Source organism: Cuculus canorus, chromosome 14 (assembly GCF_017976375.1).
Source record: "Cuculus canorus isolate bCucCan1 chromosome 14, bCucCan1.pri, whole genome shotgun sequence".
Lineage (NCBI taxonomy): Eukaryota > Metazoa > Chordata > Aves > Cuculiformes > Cuculidae > Cuculus > Cuculus canorus.
Window position 1 is genome coordinate 1,663,841 of NC_071414.1, and position 21,007 is coordinate 1,684,847.

Below are 21,007 nucleotides of genomic sequence, written 5' to 3' on the forward strand. Positions count from 1 at the left end.
ACCGTGTGACGGTGTTGGCCAGGGACCGGGGCGTGCCGTCGCTGTGGAGCCGCGCGTCGCTGTCGCTGGAGGTGTCGGACGTGAACGACAACGCGCCGGTGTTCTCGGAGGCGGCGTACAGCGCCTACGTGTGGGAGAACAACGCGGCGGGCGCGCTGCTGGTGCGCGTGTCGGCGCGGGACTTGGACGCGGGCGCCAACGGGCGCGTGAGCTACTGGCTGGCGGGCGGGAGCGCGGTCGGGGCGTGCGCGGCGTCGTCGGTGTCGGTGGAGGCGCGGAGCGGCGCGGTGTACGCGCAGCGGTCGTTCGACTACGAGCAGTGCCGCGAGCTGTCGGTGTCGGTGCGGGCGCAGGACGGCGGGGCGCCGTCGCGGAGCTCGACGGCGACGGTGCGCGTCTTCGTGCTGGACCGCAACGACAACGCGCCGCGGGTGCTGTGGCCGGCGGCGGGCGCGGGAGCGGCGGGCGAGGCGGGTTTGGCGCCGGGTGCGGCGCCGTTCGAGGTGGTGCCGCGCTCGGCCGAGGCCGGCTACCTGGTGGCCAAGGTGGTGGCGGTGGACGCGGACGCGGGGCGCAACGCGTGGCTGTCGTACGAGCTGGTGCAGGCGGCGGAGCCGGCGCTGTTCCGCGTGGGGCTGCACAGCGGCGAGGTGCGCACGGCGCGGGCCGTGTCGGAGCGGGACGCGGCCAAACAGCGGCTGGTGGCCGTGGTGAAGGACCACGGGCGGCCGGCGCTGTCGGCCACGGCCACGCTGCACGTGGTGCTGGCCGAGAGCTTGCAGGAGGCGCTGCCGGAGCTGGGCGACGGTGACGCTTTGTCCGATCTGACATCTGATCTAAACCTCATTCTCGTTGTGGCCCTCGCTGCCGTGTCTTTGTTATTCGTTTTGACAGTCGCTTTGACAATGTTCTTTAAATGGCGACGGTCGAGGAGCCCTCCCATTTTCATAACTTCTGATAAGGAGCTTTATTCCAGCCTGGGCTCAAAAGCACCATACAACTACTGCAACAGCACCTTGCCCTTGCCTTTCCCCTACGAGGTTTGTTTAGCCTCCGAGTCGGGCCAGAAGCACTTCACGTTTCTGCGTCCTGGGACGGCAGCGCCGTCTGATTGTCTCCTGGCCGCGGAACCCGACTCCGGGACTCCTTCCGGGAAGGACTCTCCTAGTCCAGGCAACTCGGTACAGGTGAGCTTCTGTCCTGGGGCCACTCTCTGCAGACTTGTGTGAATCTTCTTTCTCTGTTTTGCTGTCTGGGAGAGGTGGGAAACTGGCAGGGCTCAACATTCCCTCCTGGGGCGGTGCTCAGAATCTTGGGGGTGGGGTGTGTATGTGAGATCTTGACTCTTCCCTTTATATCTGCCTAATCTCACCCTGGAATTGTTGGCTGTGCCCCGAGAAGCGAAGCTATGTTGTCAGTACTGCTGTCTGTCTGTCCTGCTCCGGGTGCGAGTTTCACCGAACCGGCGGGGCGTGGTGTGGACGTGGGTTGAAGCAGGAGCAAAAGTGTCGTGAGGTCCGAAGCTGAGACTACAATTTTGTCTCGATCTAATGACTGATTTCTTTATTGTCTCCGGCAGATTTAAGCACTTCCCTGTGGTAGTAATGTGTGATCCATTCCAGTGTGTTCACTCAGTGAAGGCAGTGACTGCGTCCCGTTTCCTCTTCCAGCTCGCTTCGTTTCAAACTCTGAACCACTCAAAAGGAAGCCCATAACTTAACGTTTTCCCTCCCTCTGGGGTGCCACAACTGGTGCCTCACTTTAAGTCCTAGCCTGGAGCCAAGCAGAGAGTGCGTTTGGCCCGCTGCTGCCACTGGCTCCCCTGGAGCCCCAGCAGAGCTAGAATAGCTTTGGGGTGAGTGGGTCTGCCTGGGATTTGACTTGACCCATCCCGAAAGGAATTCCTGATAAATAGGCGACAGCCTTTCCCCTTAGCTGTCGCACATTTCCACTCCTCTTCCTGCAAACGGTGCTTTCGGAAGCTCCCAAGTGTTGTCTTCAATATTCAGGCTTCCCATCAAAGTGGAGGAGACTTAATGTCTCTATATCAGTCGAAACACGGGAGGTGGAAATGTTCGGTCTTCTGTGCCTTTCTCGAGATCTCTTCACTGTCCTCAGCTTTCTGTGGCTTGACCGTTCTGCTACTGCTGGGGTTAAGCAGACAAGGTATTCTGAATATGGGTCGTGTGTGCACTCGTATGAGCGGAATCTCCTCAAGAATCACGATATGCACATTAGAGAAACTGCTCAGAGGAAGCAGAGGATAGGAAAGACACGACATGGACAGTGGCTGGTAAAAAGATTGAGAGCTTAAGTGGCTGAGAATAAATTTAAGGATTTGTCTCGAAGAGAGCTATGGATTATCTTCTTTAAGAGAGAAAGGTAATTTGGACTTGGTTGCATAAGTGTGTATGAGAAAAGAAACGTACTCTCAGCACTGTGAGCCTGTAGGCGCGGTCTGTTACAGAAGCGCTCCAGAATCGTTTGTACTTACCTGCATTTGCGGTGTGTAAAACTGTATTTCCTTCTCCGTCTTTAAATTTCTCCAGAATTAAAGTATATTAAAATATATTAGGTGACTAACGCTGGATTTTATCGGTTTGAAACCTGTGCTTCTATCTCATTCTGTGGACCGGTGATAAGACTGATAAACAGCGCTGATAAGGTTTATGTTTCGGTAACGATTATTCGATAGGGAAGGAAATAGCTGAGCGTGTCGATTTAAAGACTGTGCCGACTGTTTGATACCGTTGCCTCTTCACCCTCTTCTGGGTGCATCCCGTGTGCTTACGGCAGGTGGCAGAACTGTGCAGGGCGAGGATCCGTAGCCAGAACCGAAGTCCTTGTCGCTGTGGAGAGTGTCGTGTCGGTGCTGCGCGTGATTTGCAGCCCCTTCCACAATGCGTTCATCCACGACAAGCAGAGGGGTAACAGATAACCAGTCGCAACATTTCTGAACCAGTTCTGCAGGGCATGGGGTGCCTCGTCGTTTCTTTCGATAAGCAAATGAATGCCTGGGCGCTCATTTCCAGTCCGATTTCCTCTCCAGGCATCACCATCCCTACATTACCAGGCTCGGCTGTGGGAAGACACATGAACGCCGTGTTTTTCGGCCACATCCGCCTTTTTACAGGGCTCCTGGCACTCCCTTCCTTGGCCCCTTCTCACTGCACTGCAACAGCTGAGCAGTTGGGCGGGTGATGGACGAGTAACGCGGAAATTGCGCTTGTTTTGTCCATATGGGCGCTTGAAACGACCGAAAACCCGACGTATCACGAGGGGGTGTTGACAGCAACCCCAAACATAGGCAGGCAGCGCAGGAACCGGCTGTTTCTCACCCAGGCGCTGCCGGTGCCGTGGTCTATGCGGTACTGTGACCTGCGGGGCTGTTGCCTCACGGGAACGGAAGCCACTCCCGCCCTCGGCGAACCAGGACGTCACGCAGACCGTGATTTCCTTGGTGGAAACAGGGTACTGTGGAGGAAACTTGGAGATGGCGAGAGCAGGAAGGTTAAATCTCGCTTAAACCGAGATTTGTCGGGGAGGGTGCCTGCTAGGACACTGGTGGCGGTGGGGAGGGAGAGGGGCGATGGTCCTGGGAAGCCTGCGGCAGGAGCTGCTCCGGGGGGTGTCTGTGCTGCAGCCAGCGAAGCTGCTCATAATTCGGCAGCACCAAAACCTGCGACATGTTGCTGGCGACGCCGCTTGGGCGGCACACAGAGATGCGACATCACCATGCCGGGGGTTGTCAGGATATCATAGAATCACTTGGTTGGAATAGCCCAGCTGTACGTGTCCACTACTAAATCGCTTCCTTAAGCACTTAGTCTTTTAAGCGCCCGTCTTTTAAACACCTGTAGGGACGGTGACTCCATCACCTCCCTGCGCAGCCTCTGCCAGCGCGTGAGAACCCTTTTTTGAAGAAATTTTTCCTAATGTCTAATCCGAACCTGCCCTGGTGCAACTTGAGGCCATTCCCTCTAGCTCCTTCTCAGGAAGGGGCTTGGGTGGGAGGACCTGAGGGACACTGGCTCTCCCCAGAACCCTGCGTGCCCCGGCTTCCCCTCTCCTCAACTTCCCCTTCTTGCTCCTGCTGCCTTATTTCCAAGAGGTTTCCCTGGGGGAACCCCCAACCTGTTTCCATGTCGCCCCTTTTGGTGTCATCCCGCCCGCACACGCGGGCTCCCTGCGCCTCTACCGGGACTCTTCCAGCCGGGTTCTTCCCGTTAGCCGGGTTTTTCTCCAGGCTGTGCCGATCCCTTTGGGATCTGCCGGCTTGAGCGCCGCTGCCTTCGGGCCGGGGCCGTCACGCTACCCTCCGGAGGCACTCGGGGGCGGCGTCCCCGCGGCCGGAATCCCCACTCTCCGTGCAGTTATTGGCCGGGACTGTGTGTGCCGCTGTCGGCCAATGATGGAGCGGGGGGGAACCCGGCGGCCCGGCCCCGCTCGGAGCCGGGATGAGGCGCAGACGGTCTCTCAGAGAGAGAGAGCCTGCGAGTGAGTCACGGCTGAGCCCGCAAAGCAATGCCCGGCTCCCCGCCGCTTCCCGGGGCGCGCTGGGCAGCGGGAATGCCGGGACGAGCTGAGGATTTCTAGCCGGGGCTGGGGAGGAACGAAGCGGGGAGCGTCCTGTGCGATGAACGGCGTTGCTGTGAGGAGCCGCGGGGTGACGACGGGGCAGGTACTGAGCCTCTGGCTTTTGTTCGGCGTTTCCGACTGGGTTTCCGCCGCGATCCGCTATGCGATTCCCGAGGAGGCGCGGAGAGGCTCGGCGGTGGGCAATGTGGTAGCCGACCTGGCTCTGGACCTCGGGCGGCTGCCGGGCCGGCGGCTGCGGGTGGTGTCCGGAGGGAACAAGAAGTACTTCGGGGTGGATCTGACGAGCGGGGCGCTGCTGGTGAGCGAGCGAATCGACCGGGAAGAGCTGTGCGGAGCGCTCTCTCCCTGCTCCCTCAGCTTTGAAATCGTGGTGGAAAACCCGCTCGAGCTGTACAGCGGCGCTGTGGAGATCCAGGACATCAATGACAACGACCCGGTTTTTCCCAGCAGCCAGGCGAGGCTGGAAATCAGCGAGTCCGTGGCAGCCGGAGCGCGCTTCCCGCTAGAGAGCGCGCAAGATCCCGATGTCGGGGTTAACTCTTTGCAGACCTACCAGCTCAGCGCCAACTCGCACTTTGCGCTCGACGTGCAAACGAGGGTGGATGGCAGCAAGTATGCGGAGCTGGTGCTAGAGAAGGAGCTGGACAGGGAGGAGCAACGGGAGCTGCACTTGGTCTTGACTGCGCTGGATGGAGGCAGCCCGCCGCGCTCAGCCCAAGTGCAGATCCACATTGATGTGCTGGATGCCAACGATAATGCCCCTGTCTTCAACCAGTCTACCTACAAGGCAAATGTGAGGGAGAACACGCCCAGCGGTACCTTGATTGCCAGGATCAGCGCATATGATCTGGATGATGGGCCCAATGGAGACATCGTCTATTCCTTCAGCAGCCACACACCTGCCAAGGTACGAGAACTCTTTGCTCTGGACTCAGCCACCGGGGACTTGAGGGTCAAGGGGCAGCTGGACTATGAGGAAACGAAGCTGTATGAGATTTACTTACAGGCTAAAGACAAGGGCGTCGCTCCTGCCGTGGCTCATTGCAAAGTGCTGGTGGAAGTTGTGGATGTGAATGACAACACTCCAGAGGTGACAGTGACTTCCGTGTACAGCCCTGTGCCTGAAGATGCAGCCCCAGGGACAGTGGTAGCTCTGCTGAGTGTAACGGACTTGGACTCCCATGACAATGGTCTGGTGAACTGCATCATCTCCCCTGGGATCCCATTCATGCTCAGCTCCTCCGTCAAAAACTATTACACCTTGAAAACAAAAGAAACCCTGGACCGGGAAAAGGCATCGGAGTATAACATCACTATCACAGCCAGTGACTCAGGCTCACCACCCTTGTCTGCAGTAAAACAGATCCTGGTGCAGGTGTCAGATGTCAATGACAATGCTCCCAAGGCTTCCCAAGACTCCTATGATGTTTATGTGCTGGAGAACAATGCGCCAGGCATTCCAATCCTTAATGTGAGCGCCACAGACCCGGACCTTGGTCGCAACGCCCATCTCTCCTATACCCTCTTGCAGGGTGACCTCACTGTAGGCCATCTCTTCTCCATCAACCGGGACAATGGCACCCTTTACTTGCTCACCTCCCTGGACCACGAGGACCGGGTGGAGTTCAACATGATGGTGCAGGTCCAAGACGGCGGCTCTCCGCCTCTGGCCACTAATGTCTCAGTCAGTGTGTTTGTCACTGACTTCAATGACAATGCCCCAACTGTGCTGTACCCTCACTCCAACACCAATTCCACCTATACCAACGTGGTGGCACCAGGCACTGCTGCCGGGCAAATGGTCACCAAGGTGGTGGCGGTGGATGCGGATGCAGGGTACAATGCCTGGATCTCCTATACTCTGTTGCAGGCCACTGACCCCAGCCTCTTCTCAGTGGGGCTGCACAGTGGGGAGATATTCACAGCCCGACAGCTCCGGGAGGACGACCCTCCTGAGCACACACTAGTCATTCTGCTGAAAGACCATGGGGAGCCCGTGCTGTCTGCCAGTGCCACTGTCTCCATCTCTGTGGCCGAGATGGTCAAGGAGGTGCTCACTGACCTCACTGACATGGCACCCACCAGCGATCCCAGGAGGCATGTGACCTTCTATCTCATTCTGGCTGTGATTTTGGTATCAGCAGCTTTTTTCATCTCCATGGTGTCAGTGGGCATCTTCAAGTGCTACAAGTGGAGGCAGTCGAAGGAGCTGTTAAGCAGCTCCAGGAGCACTCAGTACAGGACACCAGGGCCCTTCCACCACATTGACGCTGTGCGGGGAGGCTTCCTGCCACCCAACTTCTACCACCAGGTCTATCTCACCACAGACTCTCGCCAGAGTGATCTGCTGTGTAAAAAGCCCTTCACTTCCAGCCCCCTGGGGAGCCGTCAGAGCACCATGAGGAATGGTGAACCAGGGATGTACCACCAGATTGTGGGCACTGCCAGCCGGCTCCCCACGCCTGCTGAGGTAACGTAGCTCCTTCTTTGGCGTTTCTCAGTGCTGGGCAGAACAATGGGTTATTTGCGCTGTGTGCATATGGTAGCAGATTGGCGTTGGAGGGCATATCTGGTTGTGCCGTGCCTCTAAAGAGTGGTTGGCTATAGTTGAACAGGTCTTCTTCACAGTCAGCTGAGCTGTCCTGAGTGTCGATGGCATTCGCACTTGATGAGCAGGGTCAAGAGAGTAAATTTGATAAGGTGGGTGAACATATGTCTTTTGGATGCAGTTTTTGGTATGCCTTGTGTGAGTAAGCAATAGAGGCTGAGGTCAGCTTGAAACAACTTGTAAATCCTCAGCAGCAAGTTTGGTCCTGGTGGTATTTCCTTCCCTTTGCAAAATCAGAACCAAGGGGAGCACTTGCAGGGTCAGCATCTCTGCGTCATGCCCCATTGTGGGCTGGGGAGGTGATGGGGCAAGTGGGCTGGAAGCCACCAGCTGCCAGTGGGGGATCAGGGTCTCACTTTGTGGAATCATAGAATGGTTTGGGTTTGAAGGGACCTCAAAGCCCACCCAGTTCCAACCTCTCTGCCGTGGGCAGGGACATCTCCCACTGGATCAGGTTGCTTCAAGCCCCATCCAACCTGGCCTTGAATACCTCCAAGGATGGGGCATCCATGGCTTCTCTTTGCGCTTTCCACACTGCAAAGTTGAAGGATGATGCTGGTTCCTCTGTTCAACAGACTGTGGCCACAGAGCAGTGCCTTCCATCCACATCTTTCTTCGTCTTTGACTCCTGCTGATTTCAGTCTTTTTTGCTAATGTTTGATTTGGGGCTGGAGGGAGCGGGTTGCAGACTGTCCCAGTGCATCGCAGACTATCCCAGCGGGTTGCAGACTGTCCCAGCCACTTGCAAGATTCCACTGAACTGGACTGTGGCTCTGAGCAGGATGGGGAGTCTCCCACCCCGGGGTTGTCTTAGCAACCCTATTGCAAGCCCCGCACCATTTCTAATCTGCTGTCTCCGGGTTATGTCTGATGTCCCGAGTGAACAAATTGCAGCCAGGAAGGCGTTTGTGCGTGGCAGACAGCTTCTGTGCTTCTTCCATGGTGACAGTTGTGCATCTTAATTTGAGAGCTTTCAATTACAGGAACGCTTTGATCCTCAGAGGTGATGCTGCGTAGCGGGTCCAGCAGAGGCAGGGAGGGATGGCTTTCTAGAATGGTTGGTGCTGGTAATGTTTCGCTTCCTGAGAGGTTGTGGGTAGCAGTGGCTGGTTTCTCCGAGGAGAAGGAAATGAGGTGCGGCGGAAGCTGTGGATGGGTGTGGGGCTGCGTGTGCCGCCTGCTTGCTGCGGGCAAATCATGGGCGGAGGCAAAAACCTCCCAGAATTATTTTGTCTTTTTTTTTCCCCTCCCCTTGCGTCGCTGCTCAGACTCAGTACTTCTGGTTTGTGGCAGGTGGAAATGGCTGCAGCAGCTGCTGGAGCAAGTGTTCCTCTGCATTTTGTGGGTTGTGCTGCAGCTGGGGAAAAGGATGTCCCCTCCACCAAAGGTCCTGGCAAGATGTCTGAGGGGGGGCAGTAAATAATTTGAGAGTGGGGATGGAAGGAGGTGATAGCAAGCAGACAGTAAGTCTGAGCCCTGGCCTTGGCTCCCTCCTCCTCCCCAGCACCACGCTAGAATTGCACTGACAGTGAAGAAACAGCTGGGCTGGCTCTGGGTCCTGTTTTTTCAGTCTTCATGGTCAAAGATCCAGCCCAGTGCCACAGACTGTGTCAAGCCTGTAAAGGCTTCACAGCTCTTTTCTCTGCAGGGCAGCAGCCAGACCCCAAACCAATGCAGTGGGGATGGTGTTGGTTGCCCCCATATGTGTGGTGTGTCCAGTCATGAGGGATCATATCCTGCAGGATCTCCAGTGATCCCTCAGCTCCCTGCGTTGTCTGAGTTGTCATCTTTCCAGAGGGTGTGCTCTGGCCCTCTGGAATAGGGACATCTCCTTCTCCATCCTGAACATCCCATACCCTTCTTGCCTTGCCACCATCCCCATTCTGGGCTTTTGCAGACCCAAGCAACAGTGGGAACCCCCATGTGAAGCCTGTCCTTGCTCCAGCCCCTTGGTGACCGAGCCACCTTGGGACACTGAGCAGATTCTCCCAGACCATGTTGGCTTCATAGGGGGCTTCTACTGAGGCACTGCAGTGACACTGAAACTATTTCCAGGGGTGCAGCACCTGATGTTGCTGATGGGGAGGTCTGTCACCCAGCTGTCACCAGGGGCCCTGGACAGCACAGGGCACATTCCAGGGTCAAGGTTACTGCAACAGCTTCCTGCTTAGTGGCACCATCAGAAGCTCTCAGGGAATGAGTATGACCAAGCAGATATGGGTCTCTGGACACTGGGGTATCTGCTTGTCTGGCATTTTGTTGTTTTGGCCCTTTAAAGATGCTTTCTCCTCTCCTCTGAAGCAAGCAGCAGGTGGGACCTGGGTGGTGTTCTGCACCAATCATAAGGTTTCTTGCTTGCCTCTCCCTGATTGGCAGCAGAGTGGTCCTGCCCAGTGGGTCTTGGAGCAGTCAGGAAGGGGCTGCACAGGGGATGGAGGCCACTCCATGACAGCACCTCCAATGTCTCTGTCCTCGCTCAGGAGGATGGTGTCCCTGTCATTATCTGGGCACAGGTGCCCCCAACCTCTCTCACCTATTCCCTGAGGTCCCGTTTTTGCCTGGGTAGTGGGGACAGACAGAGTCCCTGGCAGGATGTGGCTCCCCTGCCTGCCACATTACTGGTGACCCCAACCCCGCAAGGGTCTGCATGCACCCAAGGGAGGTCAGAGTGGCCTTGATTGCACTGAGGATGGGACTCCAGGGCATGGCTGTGCAAGGCTTCCACAGGGATGTGAACCGAGTTAACACCCTGCAGCTTGCCACCGTCCTTTGGGACAGGGAGAGGGAGAAATGACTGCTCTGATTCTGCCTGGAGAGGCTGAGACCCCTACTTTAACTTTCTGGGAGATAGGCTGCAAAGCTGTATCTGCCACAGAATTCCTGTACGTGCTTTTGCCAGGTGGGAGGCTTGGGCTTTCTTCCCAGTCTGATGTCCTGACCCAATGTTGTGTTCTGGTGGTAGTCTGGTGGGCTTGTTGGCTGGTTGTGCATGCTTATAGTGACTCAGTTACGGTGAAGGCTGACCCCTTCCTTGTCTCAGGACATGAAAGGGGCATCCAGCTGAGTGTGCGTGAGGAATAATTGCTTTCTGGCTTTGAATAGCTCACTTATTTCTGCCTTCCCAGCTTCTGCCTCTAACACCCACGGGGGAGGGCCATCAGGGATGAGCATCCCTGTCTCAGTACAAGCTCTCCTGGCTGTTGGGGGTACTGATGGCAGTGATGCCTCACTTAGGCAATCGTGGGGTGTAGGCAGTGACTGAAGCATTAGCTGGGAGAGGGGAGAAAAGGGGTGGGAGAAGAGCCCCTGGCACCTCAGGGCTCTAACAGGCACCTTTTCATCAGGCATGAAAAGTCCTTTGGCCTGCGTTCATGACAGCTGCCCTTTGTCTGTGGGCACGATGTGAAGCCACCATTGTGGAAGGGGGGAGCGCACAGGGAGGGCTTGTACCTAGCTTCCAGGCTGCCAGGACGTGCAGTTTCCCTGCGAACGGGAAGCAAGCTGTCGGAGAAAGTGACTCAGGCTGGCAGAGGGGAGGCCGGGGGTGGCAGCCCCGCTGATGCCGCCTTGGGCCCCTGCTTCCCGCACCTCCGTGAAGCCGCTGCTGGCCGAGATGGGATGGAGCTCTCGGCCGATTGGGCGCTGATCTGAAGCAGGGAGGGGGGAAATCTGCTTTCAACCTCCCCCCCCCCCCTTCCACCTCCGCGCTGGGGATGTGATTCAGTTCCCCTCCCCCAGCCCACCCCCTCTGCTCGGAGGCTGACAGCCGGAGCCGCAGCCTGCCGGAGCCCCGGAGCTGTTTTCCAAGCTGTAGAAGAGAGACCCTGGGATATTTTCGCAGCGTCTCAGCGCCTGCTGCGTCCCGGGCCGGACGCGCACGGACATGGAGAGCCTCAGCCTCCAGCGACCCGCTTGGAAATGGCAAGTACTGAGTTTGTTTTCGCTCTGCGGCTGGGGCTGGGTCTCCGGGCAGATCCGCTACTCGGTGGTTGAGGAGTCAGAGGTGGGAACCGTAGTAGGGAACGTGGCCCGGGACCTGGGCTTGAAGGTGGAGGAGCTGCCGGGTCGCAGGCTGCGCCTAGGCTCGGAGGAGAGCCTGCGCCACTTCGCCGTGCACCTGGACAGTGGCACGCTGGTGGTGAGCCAGCGGCTGGACCGGGAGCGTCTGTGTGGAGCAGCTGCCAGCTGCGTGCTGTCGGTGCAGGTGGTGACAGAGAACCCTTTGCAGCTCTTCCGCCTGGAAGTGGAAATCCTGGACCTGAATGACAACTCTCCGAGCTTCCCCACTGCTCACCGTACCCTGCGTGTTGCCGAGTCTGCCACGGTGGCTACGCGCTTCCCCCTGGAGAGCGCACAGGACCCCGATGTGGGCACCAATGCTGTGGGTTCCTACCGGCTGAGCCCCAACTCTCACTTCTCCCTGGACGTCAAGCAGCAGCAGGATGGCAAACTCTTCCCAGAGCTGGTGCTAGAGCGTGCCCTGGACCGGGAAGAGCAGCCAGAACTGCAGCTAGTCCTGACGGCCATGGATGGGGGAAGCCCAGCCCGTTCGGGCACAGCACAGATAACAGTCCTGGTCCTGGATGTCAATGATAACGCGCCCACCTTTGACCGTGCCACATACAAGGTGCGAGTCCCGGAAAACACGCCTGTGGGGGCCCTGCTCCTTCGGCTCAATGCATCTGACCCTGATGAGGGTCCCAATGGGGAGACACAGTACTCCTTCGGGGTTCACACCTCTGACTTGGTCCGGAGGCTTTTCGCCCTGGATCCCCACAGCGGCGAGGTCTGGATAAGCGGCGCCCTGGACTTTGAGGAGTCACCTTTCTATGAGATCTATGTGCGAGCCCATGATGGAGGGGTCCCAGAGATGGAGGACCACTGTGTATTGCAGGTGGAGGTGGAGGATACCAATGACAACCCTCCAGAGGTGCTGCTCACCTCCCTGCTGAACCCAGTACCTGAAGACACCCCACCAGAGACTGTTGTGGGGCTTTTCAATGTACGAGACCGAGACTCGGGGGCCAATGGGGCTGTGAGCTTAGAGATCTCCCCCGATGTTCCTTTTGCCATCAGGTCTCTTCAGAACCACTTCTCCCTGGTCACCCGGCAGAGCCTGGACCGAGAGTCCATCTCACAGTACAGAGTGGAGCTGATCGCTCAGGATGAGGGGTCTCCTGCCCTCACCACAACGCTCATGCTGCTCCTCAACATATCTGATGTGAATGACAACCCCCCACGCTTCTTGCAGCCCTCCTATGATGCCTTCCTCCCGGAGAACAACCCCCCTGGCTCCCTGCTGTGCACGGTCTCTGCCTCGGACCCTGATGATGGGGATAATTCCCGGCTTGTTTACTCTATAGAGAGTAGCCAAGTGGAGGGTGCCCCCGCCTCTTCCTTCGTTCACATCAACCCTGACAATGGCAACCTGTATGCTCAGCGCTCCTTTGACTTCGAGCTGCTTCAGGTTCTGCCAATCTCTGTGGCTGTGCGGGACTCAGGATCCCCGTCGCTCCATGCCAACGTTACTGTCTATATCTTTGTACTGGACCAGAATGACCACTCCCCGACTATCCTGCACCCTGCCAGTGATGGTGATGTCCTGGCACCCCAGAGGGTCCCCTTGTCTGCCCCATCAGGCTACTTGGTCACCAAGGTGACAGCAGTAGATGCGGATGCTGGGCACAATGCCTGGCTCTCATACCGACTGCTGCCTCAGTCCACTGACCCCTCTTTGTTCCATGTGTCACTGCACACCGGGGAGGTGCGGACAGCACGTGCCATCCAGGACACAGACGTGTCAGTGCAGCAGCTCCTTGTCCAGGTGAGAGACAACGGTGACCCACCGCTCTCCACCACTGTCACCATCGCTGTGGCTCTGGAGGAGGCGGACGTAGAGGAGAGATACAAGCCTCGGGATTTCCTTGCTGGTGCCAAGGAGAAGCCGGACCTGACCCTCTATCTGATCATCGCGCTGGCAGCTGTCAGCACCGTGGTCCTTGCCACCATCACCCTCCTGGCTGCCCGGTGCCTCCGTCGCAGAGGCCGTGTCACCGGCTCACCCTGCTGTTGCTGCTGGCTCAACGAGTCGCCTTCCCGGGATTTCTTCAAGCATTCCAGCCCCAAGCTCCAGCTCAACTCTGACGGCACCCTTAAGTACATGGAGGTCACCCTGCGACCCACAGACACCCAGTCCCAATGCTACAGCACCTGCTTCTCCCCTGGCTCTGATCCAAGCGACTTCACCTTCCTGCGGCCATGCCCTCCCCCTGCCACCCTGCCGAGGGACCCCGGCGCTTTCCTCTCTGCTACCGGTACGCTGCGGGACCCCGGCCAGGTGAGAGCATAGGGGCAGGGGAAGCAGTGCCGGTGCGGGGCTCGCCTGGCGGCCGGACTGCGCTTTCACCCCTCCTCTCCCGAGAGTCGCCCTTGCGTCCTCGTCAGGGATGCGCGGAGCCACCCGCCACTGGGATGCGTGGGATGTGCGGAGCCGCCGCCACCGGGATGTGCGGGGGGTGGAGCTGCCGCCACTGGGACCAGGATGCGCGGGGGGCGTGGAGCCGCCGCCACTGGAATGTGCGGGATGAGCGCAGCCGCCGCCACAGGGATGCGCGGGGGGCGTGGAGCCGCCACCGGAGGATGCGGGATGAGCGGAGCCGCCGCCACCGGGATGCGCAGGGGGGTGTGGAGCCGCCGCCACCAGGATGCGCAGGCGACACGGAGCTGCCGGCGCCGGGGGATGCGGGATGCGCGGAGCCGCCGCCACCGGGGGATGCGAGGGGCGTGGGATGCGCGGAGCCGCCTCCGGGGGAAGCGCCCGTTCGCGCCGCGCGGCAACAGCCCGCGGGTTGCGATTGGCGCCGGTGTTGCTGTCCTGGGAAAGGAGAGCGGCGATTGGAGGAGCGGCGCGGCGCTCGGAGCCAATAGCGAGGCGGCTGCGCGGAGCCGCGGCGGCCCCCGCCCCAGTGGTACCCGGCGTCCGCCCCAAACAATGAATGGGAGCGGCGAGCGCTGAGCGCGGCCCCGCAGCGCGGAGGGCATCGCTCCCCGGCCGCCCACCCGGCAAGGATGCCGAGGGCAGGGAAGGCGGGCCGGTGCCTAGGACTGCCGCCTGTCTTCTCTTTCTGTTTGTTCTTACACAGCTCCTCTGCCCAGATCCGCTACAGCATCCCGGAGGAGCTCACCCGGGGTGCCTTCGTGGGCAATATCGCGAAGGACCTGGGCACCGATGTGGCCAAACTGGCGGCAGCCAACCTGCAGGTACTGTCCGATTCGGATTCCCAGTACTTTTCTGTCAATGTGCACACTGGCATTATAATGGTCAGCGAGCGGATAGACCGGGAACAGCTCTGTGGGCAGAATCCCCGCTGCTTCCTCCACCTGAAACTTGCCATCGAGAACCCAGTGGAGTTTTATCGCATCGAGGTGGAGATCCTGGATATCAATGACAACCCTCCGGAGTTCCCCAGTGATGAGGTTTCCTTGCGCATCTACGAGCTGGCATCCTTGGGTGCCCGCTTCCCCATTCAACCTGCCCAGGACCCCGACGTGGGCACCAACACCTTGCAGACCTATCACCTGAGTGCCAACGAGAACTTCAACCTGAATGTGAAGGCACGCACAGATGGTGGGAAGTTCCCTGAGCTGGTGCTGGAGAAGGCCCTGGACCGGGAGCTCAGAGCTTTCCACTACCTGATCCTGACCGCTGAAGATGGGGGCTCTCCCCCCAAGTCCAGCAAGATACGTATCACTATTCAGGTCCTGGATGCCAATGACAACCACCCAGTCTTTGACAGACCATCGTATGGAGCCCGTTTAGTGGAGAACTCACCGCTGGGCACCCTCGTGGTGAAGTTAAATGCTACCGATGTGGATGAAGGTCCTAATGGAGATATCCGTTACTCCCTCAGCAGCCACAACTCAGCTGCCTTACGCCAGATCTTTGCCATTGATGAGCAAACCGGGGAGATTCGTGTCCAGGGCAACCTGGACTTTGAGGAGGCAACAGTGTATGAGATTGAAGTGGAGGCCAAGGACATGGGATCGCCCACAATGGAGGAGCACTGCAGCGTGGTAGTGGAAGTCACTGATGTGAATGACAATGCCCCTGAGGTTATTCTTACCTCCTTCTCCAGCTCCCTGAGTGAGGACGCACCCCCAGGCACAGTGGTGGCTGTGATACACGTCAGAGACAGGGACTCTGGTGAGCAGGGCAAGGTCCAGTGTCACGTGTCTCCAGATCTTCCCTTCCGGCTGCGTAAGGATTATGAGCACCAGTACTCACTGCTAACCAGCACCCGTTTGGACCGGGAGTGCGTTGCCTACTACAATGTCACCATCTCTGCCTCGGACCTGGGCAGTCCCCCTCTCTCCCGCCACACCATCTTGCCAATTGCCCTCATGGATGTCAATGACAACGCGCCCCAGTTTGAGCAAGAGTCCTATGAAGTGCTGGTGGCAGAGAACAACCCAGCGGGCAGCGTGCTGGTTACAGTCTCTGCTGCTGATCCTGACTCAGAGCAGAATTCCCGCCTCTCCTACTCCATCCTGCGAGCTGGTGGGACAGATCCAGGCCTGGATGTGACTCGCTACCTCTCCATACATCCCACAAGTGGGCAGGTGTCTGCCAAACTCCCCTTTGACTATGAGCAAACCACGTATCTCCAGTTCCATGTGGAGGTCTCTGATGGTGGCTCCCCGGCCCTGAGGAACAGGACGCTGGTTCATGTTTTTATAGTGGACCAGAATGACAATGCCCCACAGGTACATTTCCCCAGGGCCGGGGAGGACTCCACTACCCAGTTCCGAATCTCCCCCTCCATCGCCCCTCTTGCTCTTGTCACCAAGGTGGTGGCAATAGATGCGGATTCAGGGCGCAATGCCTGGCTCTCCTATCACCTTGCAGAAGCCACAGACCCGGGGCTTTTCAGCGTGGCCCTGCGCTCTGGGGAGATCCGGATCATGCGGGCCCTGCAGGAGACGGATGCTTCTGCGCATGAACTGCTGGTGGTGGTCCGTGATGCTGGTGACCCGCCGCTCTCTACAGCCATCACGCTGGTAGTGCTGGTGGAGGAGAAGGGCCCAGAGGCCTTGCAGGGCTCTGAGACTCGGGGTGCTGATGGTGGGGGCTTACCCACGGTTACGCTTTATCTGATCGTGACCCTGGTGCTCCTCTCCACCATCTCATTGGTGGTACTGGCAGTGCTGGGCATGCGGTGCCTCCGACGGGGCTCAGCGCCTGCCAACAAAAGCCGCTGCGTGGAGAGTGTCAACACGCTCCAGCCCCCTCCCAGCCACATCTTTGGGCACTTGCACTATGAACCTAAGCAAGGGGACACAGTTATGGGCGTCCAGGTGACAGCCACGGCCCCTCCTGCCCCACGGTATCGCTCCTGCTTTTCGCCAGTCTCGGACATCAGCGAGTTCATGTTTGTGAAACCCTCTGGGGGTCCAGCTGGTGCCAACCCGCCGGATTCCACTCTGCGCTGCGAGGTGAGCTCAGGAATGTGTCTCCCAGCCTGACTGCATCCCTGGCATCTGCAGGGCTCGGTACACACCCCTGCACCGAACCGGTACCCTCAGTACCCAACTCGGTACGCAACCGGCTTGGAATACTGTCCCCGCCCCTTCCACCCCCTAAACGGCTTTGGGGAGTGGGTACCAGCCGGTCCCCACTTCCAGCAGCCGGGAGGGGCGGAACGGGGGGGGGGGGTTCCCGCTGCCGGGAGTTCCCGGCGCATTACCGGCGCGGCGGGGGTGGGGAAGCGGCGGCGGGGGGAGCGCCGTGCGTATTTTGGGGAGGGCTGCTGAGGAGACAGAGGAGGAGGAGGGAGAGAGAGAAAAGGAAGGGGGAGGAGGAGGAGGAGGGGGCTGTGGAGAGACGTAAAACTGTCACTAGGTCCATCCCCTCCGCTCGCCGACTTTGTGTGCTTGTGCGTTCCGAGGAGCGGCTCCGCCGGCCGGTTTGCGATCGGCACCCCCCCCGCCCTCTCCATCCTTCCCTTCCCGGCTCCGGCGGCGGCTTCTTCCCCTGCGCATCCCTCCCGACCCCTCCTCGGCGGGGCGTGGGGGTTCCGGCGCGGCGGCGGCTGCGGGGCCGGCGGCGGGGGAGGCTGCGCCGATCGGCTCCGCGCTGCTCCGCGCTGCTCCGCTCGCCCAGCCGGCACGGGATGCTCGGGGGAAGGAGTTTGCCATGGCAGCTCCCGCTGCTGCTCGCAGCCTTCTCCTGCCTGCCGGCTCCCAGCAGCTCCCAGCTCCTCTACTCCGTGCCCGAGGACCGAAAGCCGGGCTCCTCGGTGGGCGACTTGGCCAAGGACCTCGGGGCGGATGTGCGGAGCCTGGCTGCCCGCAACCTTCGCCTGGTGAGTGAGGGCGGGCAGCAGCACTTCCAAGTGGATTTGGCGGCGGGTGTCCTGCTCCTTGCTAGCGGGTTGGACCGGGAGGCGTTGTGCGGGCAGAGCCTCACGTGCTCCCTACACCTCCAACTCGTCATGGAGCATCCCCTCCAGCTCCACCGTGTTGAGGTGGACATCCTCGACGTGAACGACAACGCGCCCCAGTTCCCCAAGCCGGAGGTGGTCTTGGAGATCACCGAGGTAGCCAACCCTGGGACTCGGCTACCCTTGGAGGTAGCAGAAGACCCTGATATGGGCTCCAACTCCATTTCCACCTACGAGCTCAGCCCCAGCGAGCATTTTGCCCTGAGTATCAACGTGAGAGGAGATGGTGTTAAAATGCCTGAGATCGTACTTAAAAAAGCACTGGATAGAGAGAAAGTGGCTGTTCATCGCCTAACGCTGACAGCCCTGGATGGAGGGAATCCGGTGAAATCTGGCACTGCTAAGGTTACCATCCATGTCCTGGATGCAAATGACAACCCTCCTGTTTGCGACCCACCCATATCCAAGGTATATCTGGAGGAGAACGTGCCAGTGGGCACTTTGGTCACCAAATTGAATGTCACCGACCTGGATGAAGGTCCCAACGGGGACATGGAATATTCTTTCAAAATTAGCAATAATGCACCTGGTAAATTCACCAAACTCTTCTCCTTAGATCCCCGGACAGGGGAGATCAGAACCAAAGCTCCACTGGATTATGAGGAATCCAGTGCTTATGAGATTGCCGTTCGAGCCAGGGACAAGGGATCCCCAGCTATGGAAGGACACTGTCACCTGCGAGTTGAATTAATCGATATCAATGATAACAGCCCAGAGATTGTGCTCACCTCAGTCTCCAGCCCAGTGCAGGAGGATGCAACCCCAGGCACTGTGATTGCCCTCATTGGTGTGAAGGACAGTGATTCTGGTGAGAATGGGCAGGTCCGTCTGCAGATAGCAAAAGAGCTCCCGTTTAAACTGGTGTCATCATTTAAAGAGCATTTCTCACTGGTCACAAATGGTCCACTTGATCGGGAGAAGGCCAGTGGATACAACATCACAGTGAGGGCTGTGGATTCAGGGTCCCCACAAAGGGCAACGCAAAAAACCTTTTACCTCCAAATTGCTGATGTGAATGATAATGCACCAAATTTTTCCATCCCCTTTGATACAGCTCATGTTCAGGAAAACTCCCTTCCCGGAACTTCTGTTTTTACAGCATCAGCATCCGATCCTGATGAAGGTAGCAACGCTAAGCTGTCTTACTCCATCCTGGACAGTGGGATGCAGGATATACCCATCTCAACATACTTCCGAATAGACCAGGACAATGGCACCGTCTACACTGCAAGAGCTCTGGACTACGAGCAGGATAAGGTGTTCCAGGTGGCGGTGGAGGTGAAGGATGCTGGGTCTCCTGCACTGAGTAGCACTGCTGTGGTCAATGTGTTCGTCCTGGATGAGAATGACAATGCCCCTGCCATTGTCTACCCATCCGTCCCCAAGGGCTCTGCTTTCCACCAAACCATCCCAGCCGTGGTAGAACCTGGCTATCTGGTCACCAAAATTGTAGCTGTTGATGCTGATAGTGGCCATAATGCTTGGTTGTCCTACCACCTGCAGGAGACCACTGAGGCATTGCCTTTCCAAGTGGAACGCCGCTCCGGAGAGATAAGGGTTGCACAGGCTCTAGGGGGGTTAGAGGATCCCCACAGGATTGTGGTCGAAGTGAGGGACAATGGGACACCATCCCTCTCGGCCTCAGTGGTAATAGTAATTTCTCCGGAGGAAAATGGTGTGCAGGACTTTGCAAAGTCCTTGGATCTCCCCAAATCTTCTCCCACGGATACCAACATGACGTTTTACCTCATTGTCTCCTTGGTGTCTATTTCCGTCTTGTGCTGCGTGGTGTTTGCTGTGGTGGCTGTCCGGTGTCTCAAAGCTGGTGCTGCCAGCTGGACCTTGGCAGGTTGCTGCCGAGGGACTGGCCGCAAGCCTGCCTCCCATTTCCGTGGGCAGATGAAGCCAGATGGCTTCATCAAATACCTGGACGTGGGAGGAGCGGGTTTGACCTCCCAGGCACAGAATTACACCTCTTGTTTCTCGCCCATGTCCGACCAGAGCGATTTCCTCTTTGTAAAACCTTTCAGCCATTCCAGCACTGCGGAGACTGTGGCTGCCTATGAGCAGGTGACCAGCACGTTAGCAAGTCCCTGTGATGGGGTAAGAGATGGATGTTTGTTACTATCCTGTCTGCTAAGTGCAACAATCTGTAGTATCCAGGTTAGGTGACTGTTCTCTGGCTGTCCTTACACCGAAGGAGGTGGCTTCAGGCGATATGTGTCACTGCCACCTCCTGGGAGGTGACAGGTGAAGGCTTTGGCTCAGCTTGATATAAGTTGGGAAGGGGCTGGACAACACGGTAAAATCAAAGTGTGTTTATAACAGTGGAGAGTTTTCCCTTGGCCCTGTTTGTACTCTTTTCATAGAATCACAGAATGGTTTGGCTTGGAAGGGACTTTAAATCTCATCCAGTTCAACCCCCCTGCCATGGGCAGGGACACCTCCCACTGGATCAGGTTGCTCGAAGCCTCATCTTATTTTTTTTTTAAAGTGATTTTTAGCACAGTCAGGGACATGACTTTTGGGTGTTTAACTTCTCAATCCTGTTTATCCCCTTTATTCTGCGTGGCATATAAACCGTGACATGGGAGGAGGGTATCTGACAGCAAAGTTCGTCACTGTTTTTCTCTGTTTTAGAGGTACATTGTTGAAATATCTTATTTCTTACCTCTTAAGTGTTATTAATTACTGCTTATGCTCTGGTAAAGGATCATTTTCCAGCTTGGTCCTTTTGAATTCACTGTTTGGCACCAAATGTAGTGCCAATTTTTCACGAAGATCCTGGTGACCTTAAGTGCCCTTGGGCTTGAAGAGACCCAGGCAGCAGCATGCTTTGAAAACTTCAGCTTCTTGTATTCAGATGTCTAAATATGGATTTAGGTGACTGTATTTAGCTGTATTTATAACTTTGGGATATAAAAAGTAAAGTAATTTTGTGTCATAAATGCCTGCCCTCTATTTGAAAGTGGTAATTTCAACAGGAATTCAAAAAATAGATTGGGAAGGGCTTATCTAGCATGGAATTGTGTGTCAGCGTGTGCAAAACCATGCCTCTGCAATCTGGAGGGCAAGTGTTTGAACAGCTTGATTTGCATGCAGCATGGGTAGAGTGGGGCCTCTATTTTAGGGGAGTAATTTATTCTAATACATTCTTCCATGAGAATCATCAAAGCTGTGGAGAAATTAAGTGAAATCACATCTGCTAAATAAGAATCTAGGTCAGCTGCACCCGTCTTCACTTTTCCTTCGTAATTGCATGTACAAGCAGAATAATCCTATAAAACTGATGTTCCACTGT

The 21,007-nt window shown here is 57.4% G+C and overlaps 2 protein-coding genes across 14 annotated transcripts in view; both read left to right on the plus strand.

Moving 5' to 3' along the window:
• The window catches only part of LOC104065903 (protocadherin gamma-C5), a 134,218-nt gene that overhangs the window by 89,131 nt on the left and 24,080 nt on the right, over positions 1-21,007 (plus strand). Inside the window, exon 1 of one of the 13 annotated variants that reach the window (XM_054079262.1) lies at positions 4,487-7,069. The exons of 9 other annotated variants lie outside the window; for them this stretch is intronic. In XM_054079262.1, the coding sequence (XP_053935237.1) occupies positions 4,637-7,069 (2,433 nt within the window). In that variant the 5' untranslated portion in view covers positions 4,487-4,636. Of the gene's footprint in view, positions 1-4,486; positions 7,070-7,111; positions 13,545-14,275; positions 16,700-17,003; positions 17,569-21,007 lie in introns of those variants that run through there. 3 more of the 13 variants (XM_054079261.1, XM_054079263.1, XM_054079271.1) reach the window with 3 other exon arrangements.
• Positions 1-21,007, plus strand: part of LOC128853576 (protocadherin gamma-B5-like) — a 90,179-nt gene that overhangs the window by 68,216 nt on the left and 956 nt on the right. The gene's annotated exons all lie outside the window — the stretch shown is intronic.